The 14,268-nt window shown below is 39.0% G+C and overlaps 1 protein-coding gene across 5 annotated transcripts in view; it reads left to right on the top strand.

Moving 5' to 3' along the window:
- AFF2 (ALF transcription elongation factor 2) overlaps positions 1–14,268 on the top strand; it is a 327,568-nt gene that overhangs the window by 197,987 nt on the left and 115,313 nt on the right. For all 5 annotated transcript variants that reach the window (XM_050310260.1, XM_050310264.1, XM_050310262.1 and 2 more), the window contains 2 exons: positions 2,073–2,109; positions 2,361–2,412. In XM_050310260.1, the coding sequence (XP_050166217.1) occupies positions 2,073–2,109; positions 2,361–2,412 (89 nt within the window). The remainder of the gene's footprint in view (positions 1–2,072; positions 2,110–2,360; positions 2,413–14,268) is intronic.

The raw sequence follows: 14,268 nt of genomic DNA, 5'->3' as shown, positions 1-14,268 counted from the left end.
CACTTGCCACATCAGAAACACATGCCTGGAGAGTACCTGTAGTTCACCCAACCTGCAGTGAATTGTTAAGTGGTGTGATTTGAACATGCTCGTAGCCCAAACTTCAGTATTGCCTGCTATGATTGATAACACTGCTAGAGATGGAGCTCATACCCAGGGCAGGTATTGGTGGGACCTGAGTAACTGTGAGCTGATGATGTTTGAGGAAGGGGAGAACATCCCCAGGGTGGGAAATCTACGCCATTCTGTCATGGAGCTACATAAAAGTTTCTTCCTGAAGGCAGGACCTTGGAAAATATCTTATAAAACTGGTACTGCTTGACATTATGGTTCAAGCAATCATGTCCTGTTTTAGAAGCTGTATTGCGATTTTTCTCTTACTGATTTTTGTAAAAAAGTCCATCTCCATCTTTCTTGTGGGTTCATAATTCTGCAAGAGTATATTCCTCATTGCAAATTGGTTGAAAGTCAGTTGAACCCTTTTAGGTGAACTGTGTGAATACAGTGAGAAGTCAGGTCTTTGCCCACTGGAAGCTGGGTTTTTTTAAATTTAAACCATCTCCTAATTTAGTGCTCTGTTTCTGATGGGCCCTACAGAAACTGGTTTGAGTCTTGCAGACTGCCACTGTCTCCATTGGCAGCAGCATAAGTGCAGGTTCAGAGAAGCTAAAGTTTTGAGTTGCTTTTCTGTTTCTATTAAGTTGGCTTTGAACTTTTAAGATCCACATCAAAGTTAATTTCTGGACACATTAAATGTTGATCCTAAAATTCTGGACCATATCACTTCAGTACAAAATATAAATTAGATTAATTTTTTTTATTTTTTTTTTTTAGCTAACATTTCAGGAAATAGGCAAGCTTATAAATGTTTCCACGTTTGCTAGTTTTACTTTAAAAAATACAACAATGTCTCTTCAGAACATCTCTTTAAATCAATTATGGCTGTCCAATTTATACATCTAGGACATGATGTGGCTAGATTGTGCAGCCATATAAACCAGAGACAGGCACTATTAGAAGTTCTCAATTTGGCTATTAGAAAAGGTATCCTCATGAGAAACATATATTAAAAAGTGTGATAAAAGAGGCGGAACTTATCAGAGCAATTTATCCCTTTGACATTCAAATTTAAAGTGCCATGTTTACTCTTAGGGCATTATTTACTTCACAAGGGACTGACTGACAGCACAATATAATATTAGGAACTAATAATGCCCTAAGAGGAAGTGCAGTGAGGGCTTTAATGACTTTAACATCCTACAGAACTAACACTTCCAGCAAAGCAGTGCCTGGCTGTAAGATGAGGTTGTAAATAACACCTTAATTTCAAATGATCAAACTCTGCTTGGAAGGAAAGCTGATGACAATCACTGTGGACTATAAAGCCTGGAGAAAAGCTAAGCAAGAAAAGACTGTGACATTAAGGAGGCAGCTTAGTTATTGTGAGCCAACAAGAATCCTGGCATTAGCATGCTCAGTGTTGCAAGCCAGATTCTTTGCTGGTTTAAAGTTGTTGTGCTTCCATTGATTTCATTGGATTTGGACCAATTTCCATTGAGTGAAGATCTACTTCCTGCGTCTTTATCAAATCCTGTGTGTCACAGTCCAAATAAAAACAGCGACTGTCAGTAAAAGATTACTGTATTTCCAGGCAGTGAGATCAAACAACAGAAAGGCAATGGCACTGAATTTAATGCACAGTTGCGTTCATGCTGCTTTCTAAATTGTACATCCTGGATGGCTCATATGCACATCCATGGCCAAGCCTGGAAAAGACTTGGACTGCTGTGGGTATAAACCTGTGTGGTGTGGAGATTTACAGCAGCTGAGGACAAGCTCTTACCTGAGCTGTGGAGGGTCCCTCAGTGGTGCTCTGTCTACACAGTTAATGTTGTTTTTTTTTTTAAACTGATGTCACTGGTGCTGCCTTAACAATCCCACAATCCCTTCCCTGTACCGTCTCCTTCCCCGTTTGCATAACGCCACTGCCCTTAATCTGGCAAGCCAAGATATATCTTACCTTCTTCATCTTATTTAACTAATGCTGACATTTTGTGTGTTCTTCTTTGTAGGACTCCCAACATCTGACCTCAGGATACAATGTACAAAGTAGGTCTTTATCATCCTAGTCCTAACAGTCAGGGTTGGGTATTTTCTTTTTCTGCTTAGCATCATTAAAACAAAGGCTAAAAAATTAATTTCTGTGGTGCTAAAGCAGATCAGTTCCATTTTTTTATTACATGTTATGCATTGTGGCATGTTGTGAAACCAAGTATAATTAGATGGGCTGACAGCTTTGGGTGCATTTTAATTCTACAGTAATCTTTTGACATTTGAAAATGTGTTTCCTTTGTTTGCAGAGTGGAGTGATCCAGCAGGGAAAGTTGCAACTAAGTCAGTGCCACAAAAGTCGTAAGTATTATTATTTCCAGCTTTAAATCTCATTTTAAATTTATCATAAAGAATGAGCTTATTTCTCCAAAGGTAACTAAAAATCTAGCTCTGCTCATAATCTTGTCCTGGTGTTCAGGTGTTCTCAGTAGTCCTTAAAAATTAGCCATAAACCAGTTTTATGTTTTCAGTGCTTATTACTGTTTCTTCTTTTTAAGCATTAGCTAACAGAGGTATGTGTGAAAGATGAGTTTATTAAGCAGAAATAATGCTGATTTTAGTTCTACAGCTTGCCAAAATTAAATCACTTTTATGCTTCTCTCATCAGATACTAAGCCTCTTACAATAGAAAATGCAACCCAATGAACAGATGATGCAGGAATTTTTACATTCATACAGTGAGAGAGAGTAAAACACATCATACAGAATAATTCTGCTAGCTGGAGTTGAAAAGCTACTCTTGAGTTTCATACACTTTGAAACAGCTGAAAACCACAGATGATCCATAAATATGACAGTTAAAAATTGTGGAAGAGCTGATTCTCCGTTGTGTTAAACCATTTCTCTTTGGTTCTTCTCTGGTGTAAGGCTGCAGTAATGCAGCAATGAGTTAAGACTGAACTGGGTTTTTACTTTTGTCCCAGGTTCTCAAAGTATTTTACAACTTTGAAAAGTAGGGGGTTTTGTTATGCTTATGAAAATGTGTGGGTCTGGTTTCAGTTCAGAGCTGCTGTTTTTTTTAGTGTTCGAGTGTTTTAAACTACTGAATGCAGAACTTAACTAGCTTAACTGACATTTGGGTAAATACAATATGTTAATTTAAAATTACTTCGGAATTATTCTAATGGTTGCCCTTTATCTGCTAACGACACTATTTTAAGTAAATCTCTGTAGGGGAAGAAAAATCAGTGTCATGATACCTACAAAGGTTTTTAAAGTGAATTTAAATATACTGATTCATAGTGCAAGTTTGTGTACAGGAAAGGAATTGGAGTTGTTGGAGTTCAGTGATTTGTCTGTGACTGTGTAAGAAATGCAGGACTAGACTAGATATGGGTAAAAAATGCATTGATTTACTAACCAAACTCTGAAGGTCCAGTTCTTTACTCATAAACTCAAGTCATGGAAGTTCTCATTCAAATGAAGTTGGTTGAGTAAAGCTTTACAAAATCGTCGCTGAACAAATTACTCAATTTTAAAATTAAATAGTGCTTTTTTCAGATTAATTGAGAATTGGATAGGAATGCTAATGATATGTAGGTTAATTTCTGTGAATAGTATTTATTTATTAACTTTAGTAACAAATTAAATTTCGCCCTTTGTTATTTGGTTTCCAGTAATGGCTTGGTTTTTTGTAAAGAATCTAGCCAACAGTACCCACTGTTCTTGGTAACAGAACAGAATGGGTGCATTCATGTTTCAGAACATCTAAGTGATCCAAATGTAACATCAAGCATATTCTATAGCCAAAAAAAAAAGTAAAAAATAATATTACTACGTCTTAAAATTATTTTTCTCCTGAAGCAAGTGGGTTTGGATTCCACTGTGAAAAATATTTTAGTGAGTATACCATAAAACACAATATTTCAATAGTTTGTAACCAACAGTAATATACTTGTCAATCATGGTTTATAGTTATAAGCTGAATTTCAAAAGAACAGTGCTTCAGAGCTCAGTGGTATATAGTGCATTTAATGGGACCAAAGCTCTCTATAGGAAACCTGGTATAAAACCCGAAGACACTGAGTACATTTTATGAACCAGTTGCTCTCTGTTCTGCTTCTTGATCTAAAGTTCCAGTACTATCAATCAGATTTCTGCTGCAATGAACTGCCTTCTTATGGTAGGTGATAGATTTTACACATGAGAGATCAGAGCTGCAATAAAGCTACTTTTATTTTTAGCTTCCAAATGAAGATCAGCTAACCCATTACTATCACTTTTTCTCTTTTACTGCAGAAAAATTGTTAAGGCAGCTTCTTAGAATTTCCATAGGGCTTTGAGAGGTTAGAAGGCAGTCCACTGTGAGACTTGGTATTACGAGGCCAATTTGTTTCTTAGATCTGCGTGTGCAGTTACCACCACTTTCACAGGGAATTACAGGACTGGGGGACATAATGAAATTAAAGCAGAGAGTGGGGCAGAAAGACATAATGGTGTCAAGGAGAGCTGGATGGTGTGATCCAAACAAACTCTGATAGACAATCTGCAGTCATTGTGTATTTTAATAATATAGTATTTATCAGAGTGCAGTTGTATTAAAAAGGATTTAATCTTTCCAGCATTGGTAGGTTTCAGGGATATTGGAGCATATGAGTGAAAGTACAGTCCAACTTATCCCCAGTTACATCTATTGCTACACTGTCAGGCACACAGCATGATGTCACTGACTTCAAAACTGTATCCCCCACCAATTCCTTATGTATTTTGTCAGTGGGGTCTGTCATCTGTATTTCAGTTTGATCAGATCTGACTGAATTTGACTTCATTGATCTGTATGCTTTTTCAGAGTCCTTTTAACCTGGATATGTTTCTAATTGTTCCCCAACTTCTATAAGTTCACGGGCAATTCAAGTGAAACTTACCTTTTCCATTTGCATCGGTCCTAGTGACAGTCCTGTAGATTCCATTGGCTTTGTTAGAAATCCATAGGAGCTGGTAGGAATGTGCTTGCATTCACCATATTGCTGAGTGATCCCATGACTGGCTGAGCGAATGCAGAATGAAGATACTTTACCTTCATGATGCTTCATTCTGCTCCAGAAGCCAAGCTGCCTGTGTGTCAGTACAGAAGTCAGGTGTAAGAACACTGGCATCATGGAAGACCAGACCAAAGGGATGTATGATCTTTGCAAGATAACCTTTCAGGTGCAACTTCTAGGGGGAAGAATGGGAACAACATACTGCTAGATAGATTAATTGACCAACATGCTGCTTTTGTAGGATGTTACAAGGTGCATGACTTCTTGTCTGAAATACAAATTCCATCCTTTTTATAATATTTCAGTGTACTTTGTTATATCCACATGCTGGAAAAAAACAATCTCCATTGCTTTGCAGCAGGTAAAATAGAAGGTGGAGTAGTTGGGATTGTGTCTAAATTCTTCACCCATGCTGTACGTGGGTATGTGTACATATAACTCACCTCAGATCCCAATTTCTGCTCAAAAACTCTTGCAAATGAAATTTTGAACACTGGTGTGCATCCATGTGTGTATATCCTGGTGAGTTTTTGTAGCTGAAATCAGGCTATGTAAATCTGCAGCACTTGCCTTCCCTTTTTTTTTAATTTCACAGTCACTGTAAATCTCTGCTGGGTGTTTGTGCGGTCAGTTTTCAGCCAGTCTGCTCTGATTAGTTTACTGTGAGGCATACTAAGCAGGAACAGATAAGGTGCAACCAATTGCACTGCAAAGGATTTTCTGTCAACTTCCATGAATTTGAGGGTACGAACTCGGCTCATGACTTGGGTTTTCTGTTATATAATTACCGTTGCAAGTATGTCATCCTCAAACATCCAGTTCTTTTGTTCTGTTTTGGTTGTTAGCATTTGGCCTCTGTCCAGTTGGAAACCACCCAGAACCTTTTTAATCAAGCACATCCTGTGTTTCGAAATCATACTGCAGAGTAGTCTTGGGTAGTTTCCATAAAAGCCTAGCTAAAAAGAAGAATGTAATCATAATGGTATTCTTCCCCTGTCATAAAATTACTTCCTATACTTACTGTATTAATACAGTATTAAAAGGCCCTTCTCATGGGCTCAGTGAACTACCGGAAACCATTAAAAACTTAGAGCAGCAAATTTTTATGGATCAGACAAAACCGACTCGTTTTATCTTTATAGAGTTTTTGTTATCCATCATACTTAATGATACACAACCGGTGTGGGGACTAGAGAACAGCTAAATAAAGGCAGCTCAAAACCAAAACAAGCAGCTGAAAATCTTTTTGTCCTATTTCAGCATTTTTCTAAAGGGGTTCAGCACTGTTGGGCCAGGATTTCACTTCACGGTTCTAAAAAAATTCAAATAAGTACCAGCACTTTTGCAATCCCAAATATTATCATAATACTTCATGGAAGCATGTTTGAAAATGGAAATGTGCTTCTTGACATCTAGCTACTTTTCATAAGTATCTAATGGCTTTTTGGAAGTTCTCCACTGTGTCAGGGACAGCCACCTGGGAGCATAGAAAACAAAATTTGGCAGCATGTTCAAGCTATGAATTAAAGGTAATTCACGGTTTGAAATGAATCAGCATGAGGTCCTTATGAAGAGTAATCAGACATCAAGAGGATTTTACACCAAGGATCGTATATTGGATATTGCAACAACAAGTAATGTTGTTATTCAAAACTATTCAGAACATTCAAATCAAGAAGCACTGATGAATTTTTAACCTTGAAAAGAATCAGTTAAAAAAACCCCAACAAACCAAACTGGATTCATTCAATGTTCATACATCATTTCCAAAAATGTAAAATTCATCTCCAAGTGGGATAGGAAGAATGTTTCTATTTATGTACCGAGTGTATATCTGTGTTCCAGTCACAATGCAGCCCAGGTATAACACACTGGAGAATCTGAAATCTTAGTATTACTAATTAATCATATTAAAGCGTGGGAGTGTCCATTGATCCCGCAGTGTTGATGCTCTGCTTTCTGTCAGAGCTCACGTTCACTTAGCGAGCGTGGCAAGCTTTAATCGTTAGACTAAGTAATGCCTGTTTGTTAGAAGTAGGAAGTTCCAAAGATATTCCCTCTGGGTAAACTGGGAAAGTCATGAATACAAGGGCCTCGCACTGCCATGTACAAATTATGATAAGTGAAACAACAGTGGCATGTAATTGGAACTCCATTAATCTTTAGAGAGCTCCAGTGCACTGTATTGAAGGGACAAATAGCAAGTGAAAATGGAAGGGTCTCTTTTGAGAAGATGTCATTCATCTTTCGTATTTACTGTTTTGTTTTGTAAGTTAGAACTTTTGCCTCATAAGTTCCTGGGTTTGGAGCAGTGATAGTCAGGACTGTATTTTTGGTTTCTTACTGCTGCAGGCTTTGCCTTTCGAGCAAACTGTGAAGTAATTTGGAATAAAATATACGAGTATTTCCAGTAGACAGTTGCCTATAGAAGCAAACTTGCAAAATATGTCAGCTGATGTGAAATACATTAAACTCCAGTGTCGTCATTAGAAGCCCTGTATATTTGAAGATAAGCCCATTATTCAAAATAATTTCTAAATTAGACTTTTAATTTGTTTTCATTATCCAGCTGCTCACATACAGTTTAACCTCCCTGTCAAAATAAAGTTACTTCCTAATACATTCTTTTCCATGATCTCTTTCTCCTGACATGTTTATAAATCAGTTTAAAAGATTGTGGAACAGAACTAAATTAATTCTATGATATTTTGCTGATCAGCGTTGAATAATGTTTCTCGCCTATCAGAGACTTAACTGTCTTTTAGACTAAAACAAGCCAAACAACTGCATTCTTGCCAGCATTGCTGATTGCAGCTCAAGTGAGCACTGAACCATTTGAGATTCCTCTGATACTGAATAACCCCTCCATTAAAAATTCAACATTTATTTGCCCTCACTAATGAGTAGCAGCTGAAACACTTTGTTCTCCAGGAGGATGCACTACTGCATCACTGCCAAGTGCATGCAATCACTGAACTGCAACCATTGAAGTGTCAGTATTAATAGAGAGAGGTAAATGACACACAGTAACATGTTTGGATCCCTGATGTATTTCCCTGTCCGCTACATATCAGTTCCCATTTTGGAAACTGGTTAGACTGCAAGTCTGCCACAGGTTTCCCTGTATTTAAAGAGCTTTTTCACAGGCAGCAGCATATGTTGTGCCTTTATGGCTTGAGGCCAGTCTCAAACCGACCTCCCAATTTACATTTCTGTGGGATGGAATCACTTCCGAACTTCAGTGTGACTTCAAACATTCACTTTGAAAAACAAATCTACTCAGTAAAACTGAAAACTTAATCAGGATAGAGCAGAGGAAGCCATACCCTTTTTTTTTTGTGACTTGCAGACTTGCTGATAAAATACATATGAGTGAACTTCTTACTTGGCTTTCTGGCCACCATAACTTGGACCTCACCCTGCTCCCTTTGTCTTAACTCTGACCTGTCCGTAAATTTCAGGTCCAGAGCCAACCCATTTCTCTCTCTGGCTTTTTCTTCCTGCTGCTCTTTGCTCCAGTCCCTTTCCTTCTTCCTGTCATGGCTTACTAGCTTTGTAGACTTTGGTAGCCTGAGACAGAGAAAATTGTCACCCAGATTCATCTGCACCATGGTGCAAAATAGCCGTAATCGGAAATGGGTGATAAGCTTGAGAGAAGAATGGATTTTGCCAGGAAGCTTGGCATTCATAATGCCAGAATGGGCTTGAAACTCCCAATTTGTGTCCTAAATACCCTAGGTAAGACTAACAGCCACTTTTCCTAATATCCCGACTTAATCCTTGGCATCTTTCCTCTGAATCCCTCTGACAACCCCAATAATCCACCACATTTTTCTCAGCTTTACACTCTCTATCCAGAGGAACTTATATTGCTACCATTATCCTTTGGGCAGAGGGCTCAGCAGGGCTCCAAAGCCTATCAATTTTCTGGTCAGAGGGCTTATTTTTTATGAAGTGAAGTTCTCACAACACCCCACGGGGCTAGGCCACGGTCACTGCATTATCCTCTGTCTTGGATAGCCCTTGGAGCCACAGATTCAGAATAGCTGTACCTTACAAGTACATCCTCCAAGACGGTGAAAAAGGAAAATACTCCCCACTGCTGGGCTAATTACTGCTCTAAATTCCTGGAGGAAGAGCTGCTTCCCTCAGTTGTGTCCATGCATCTCAGAAAAATGCATTTTGAGACCTTCCTGTTGCTGTAACTGCAGCTTTCCAAAAAAATTATGTAGCCCTGGAGGAGGAGGGTGATGTCTGTAGCCTTACTCCAGTAGGTGCAAACCAATTGTTTAATTAATATCCATGTGATGGAAACACAGGAGGGGCCTAGAAAACTGGCAAATAACTGATTGTTTTCTAATTTCCACAGGAGCTGTTTACCCTTCAAGATAAAAATAGTAAACAAATTCTGAAGGTGGTTTAGCTTTCAGGAAATTGTCCCTTACTGGAAAGTCTTGTTTAGTCAAAATGCTTCACAAAAAGATCTTTACAGGTTTTGAAAGAAAGATGTTGGCTCATCTACATCATACTGTCAAGAAAGACCTAAGTGCAGCTGTCAGGCTCATCTGAGTCTGCAGATGCAGTAAATATCTGCAGTAATGAGGGAGTTGCTTTCACATCTATTTACCTATTTGCTTTTTGGGGGGTCCCTGCTAAATTACAGGCACGTAACTGTGTTTTAAGGACATATATGTGCTTCTCTGCAGAGAGAGGAATGCAAATCAGTGCTGCCCATATTTGATTTAGCATGAATTTCAATAGTTCCAGACAAATTCGAAAGCCTATACAAATCATAGAGCTTCAAGTCTGGCTGTGTGCTAGACTGGAATTTTTTGTTAGGTCAGACCTTTATCTCAGCTTCTTTTTGTGACTCTTTATGGGGAGATTGAAGAGGAACTGAAACTGGTGACCTATCTTGACCTTTAGTACTGGATTAAAATTCCAACTTGCTGCCATGGCAACGGGGCCTTGAAAATTAGATCCTGACAGAAGCAGAGAGAAACTTAAAACTGCAACTGCTGCACTGAACTGAAGAAAGGTTGCTTGCAAATGTCAGTGACGGGCTCTTAATTGAAATAATCTCCCTTTCCCTGCACTGAAAAAAATAAGGAAGAGCGAAATGAAAGCAAAAAAGCCAAAAACAAACAAACAAGCAAAAACTCCCAAAAAGTTGTCTTGATTTTTATTTTTTTTAAAGAAATCTGTTGCAATTCAGAGCTCATGCTGCTTATTCCAGCACAGGTGTGAAGGGAGCCAGACACACAACTCACAAAGGTCTGAATCCCCCCAGACCAGACTGGCAGCAGGAGCCAGACAGTGGCCAGTGTTAAATCACAGGTTAACTTTGTTTTTTTCTCCTTTAACCTGACACCAGGGATCAAAAGAGACATCACAGTGTCTCGTCTGACTCCCGGGATCCATGCAATTATCTGTTCTGTAGATGTAAAGGGATAAACATAAGCTAGATAGTGCTATTCCAGATCAAGTGTGATAAAAGTTACTCATTTTCCAATCTAATCAATGCAACAGTCAGAGGGAGATAATAGTGCAAGTCCTTCACTGCTAAAGGAGGTTAAGTTGTTTTTTTCCCCATGGAGAGCAGAATGCAGTTGTAACCTGAAGGGAGAAGGTTCTGAGGGTCACCTAAAGGATTTTCTGCTCCTTTCCATTTTATCCAGGAATCTCCCTCATCCCAAAATCAAATAACCTTGAAGATCAGGTTGCAACACGGTCTCGTGTAAACCTGTGGTTTTCCCCATGCTCATCCTTGATGATGCTCTGAGGGCCGTGCTCACCTTCCCAAGACATCAAGGTGCAGAACCAGCCCTTAGCACACAGGGGAGTGCTGCCTCCTAGCAGCCACAAGCCCGTCTTTCTAGAGTCCCTGTAGGGATTGCTCTCTTCTACCCCAAAAAAACCCAAAACCAATAACAACAACAAACACAAAAATGTAGATTTTACATCTCAGAAAAGGGATGTTTCTTATTGGACAAATAGGTAGTGTTGAATTGGATTAGATGATCTGTACAGTTAGATAACTGCTGCAGAATCAGATTGGATTGTAAGTACTGCGTGTAGCTAGGTGTAAGTTTAACAGCTGTAGGTAGATGGCATTAAATTTTTGGAAGAGAGAGTTTTACCAGAGCTTAGTGTCTAAACTTATTGCAAAATCCCAAGACCATGTTTGGAGTCTGAGTTCAAGTAGAAGGCGTGCACAGAAAAAAGAAAACCACCTTTAGTTTTCTTTAGACTGTACTACCCAAGTATTGGATTTGTTGTGTACTGGTGTAGTGTGGAATTACAGGATCAGAGGAGACATTACAGATGTTCACAAACACAAAATTTTGCATGATGTGTTCTGTATTGTTCATGGCATGGCTTAGAGATAATGTTTATCACTAAGAGTGTCCATTATCAAGGGCAGGTTGCGTTGAAATGATGTGTTGTGTCATCTTAAACAAAACACAGGTTTCTGGAGCAGACTGGTGATAGGCAGTAGAAAGCGAGTGAGTAGATGAGCAGTTTTCTTACAAAGGAAAATAAAATCCATTTAACATTTCTCAGGCTCTGAGTTATGTGCTTCAGTAATGTCAGACAGTTAAAAATAGAGGCCATTATTTGAAATTTCAAGTGTTGAATTAATTCCTAGAGTAAGTTAGTTATTTCAGAGGAGTTGCTGTCAGAGATGAATTCAGCCCATCCTGATGAACACTTGCCACTGTTACCATTTCCTGCAAAACACCACTAATTCTGCCTTAATTACTGTCAGACTGGACTATGGAGCCCTGGAGTATCTGGCAATAAAGCTGTGTTTTGCTGAGAGGGAAGGTAAAGAACCATTTAAATAGGTTTTTGAAATAAGCATGAAATCTCTGAAGATGTACTGTTGTAGTGCAGACTGTATATCAAAATATATAAGCATTTTGTTGCAACAATGGCTTTGTAAACACATTACTGAGCAAACTATGAAAAGTAATCCACCAAGGGGCTGTTTCCTTAACTCATAAGCATGAAGTTAAGAGACCAGAGCCATAAAGTAGATATGTGCTGTTAAAAAATACTTTTTATGTGAGATTATTTTGTGTTAAGCCCAATAGATGATTCCTTTTTTTTTTTTTTAGATGCATATCTTCTAATACTTGAAAATACTTGTGTTTAAGGCAAAAGTCAGCTGTCCTCAGAAAATCTGTGAATAATTCATTAACTTGGGGCAAACAATGCTTGAGGGTGGAACGAAAGTGCCCACATGCACCTCACTTGGGCAGAGTGCAAGGGTGTCACGCAGTCCTACTACAGCTATCCATTAGCTTTTTGTGGAATTATGGTATTGTGATGGATAATGAGGAATGCCTTCAGCACTGTCACTCCTTTTGGCAGCCTGCAGGCATGGCCTGAGGGGCGGTCAGAGCCCACCTCCCCGGGCAGGCAGAGCCTTCTTGCTCCCAGCCCTGTGGTGCTGCAGGGCAGCAGGGCTGTGGGCTGCTCACACAGGGAGGGCACAGTGTCTTACAGATGTTTTGGAGGCTGCAGTTTCCAACTAATCTTGGCACAGCTGTCAATCATGTGCGTATCACTTGCCCCCTTGTCAGCACCCTGAGCTGGTTCAGAGCCGCCTGCTGCAAATAGGAAAGGCGTGAGGTAAACGGTGCTGTGGTGGGAATACTTCTGATCCCTTGTTGGCATCCGGCCTCATGCCTGGCTGAGGAGCCTTCCCACCATACAGCATTTGTGGATGATGTCCAGAAGGAACGAGGGATCACAGCTGCAGGGTGATCTGAATTCTAGGTTGATAAGTGTTTCTGCATTTACCCATCGTGTCTTCTGTCGAAGCAAACAGCAATGCTCCTGGTGGCTACAAGAGGAGTTTGCTCACAGAGTGCAGCTCACTCTCAGAGGGATTTTATTCAGGAAATTGCAAAACTTGAGTAAGAAAAGGTGTTAAGTGAATTATATACAAACTGGATATGGAATTAATCTGCCATAGCCAAAACCCAGTAAGAGCTCATGTATTGCCAATTGCTGACATTTCTTGCAGTTTTGTGCTTTGTGCAGCTATGCAAACACAGAGCTAAAAATCCAATATCACCTTCCCTCTCCAAAGTACAGAACTTTCTATGCTCTTTTGCTGTAGCCAAAGTATTATCCACTATTCTTCTTATTATTAATTGACTCTTGTGAATTAAACAAACGACACAAGAACTGAGGTTGGTTGGCTCCTTGGTACACAGCTCAGACTGATTAATACTAACGAGGAGCATTCATTGATTTTGTTTGCTTGTCTCAGCCAGTAGAAAAAGTACATATTTAGGAGATCAGAGAAAATTTATATGGTTGAAATCTCAGATGTGACTGTTTGAGGTGCTGTTCTTAGAAGTAATGTGAGGCTGAGACTTTTCAGAAATCTGGTTATGAAGATTTTGCAGGACTCATTTATTAATTTAACAAAATGGTGTTTCAGCAATGTTGTGTTCTTAGAGGCTGAAGGCCTTAATAAGCAGCTGCTGTTCATCTGTAGTAAGTTTTTGAGAAGCCCATTCAGATAGGTAAAATTACTTCATGCGTAGCCTGCAGAGCACGCGCCGTGCATTGTATTAAAAAAAAAAAAAGAATAAAGCAAACACAATGAATCTGTTAAATCATAATAGCTCCCAATCGTGACAAATTTGCAGATTAAAGCTCATTGAATACACATTGAAATGATAAATGATAATGGCTTGGAAAGAGTCATTATGATCTATTTCATCAATAATCCACATTTTTTGCCTTGTAACTACACCAAGGATGAGTATAATGAATACTGCCTGATGAAAAAAATATTTTGTTTATGGAAGAGAATCAGAGAAAAGAAATTCTCAGATTAACAAATTTAAGTGGTTGTTACTGTTTGTTTATATTGTTTATACATGACAGATTTTTCTCATTATTAATATTAATAATTTAAAGCTTCAGAGCTTGTTCTCAGGGGAAAAAAACCCATGTTTAGACTTAGTATCCTTCAATCCGCAGCTGATTTCATTGGGTGAAAGTGAAAGCATAATGAAGCAGGGATACAGTATTCAAGGTGTTAGACTGCAGATTGTTCAGTGCTTGTGAGCACCAAGTCCCGTGAAGTTTGCGAGCAGAATTCAATGGGTTTGTCACAGATTTTTCGTGTTTCCCATGCAGAAATGTGCAC

This window comes from Myiozetetes cayanensis, unplaced genomic scaffold (assembly GCF_022539395.1).
Source record: "Myiozetetes cayanensis isolate MyiCay16 unplaced genomic scaffold, myiCay2020 scf15, whole genome shotgun sequence".
Lineage (NCBI taxonomy): Eukaryota > Metazoa > Chordata > Aves > Passeriformes > Tyrannidae > Myiozetetes > Myiozetetes cayanensis.
The sequence above is the reverse complement of the archived record's forward strand: the minus strand, read 5'-3'. Positions and strand labels throughout refer to the sequence as shown.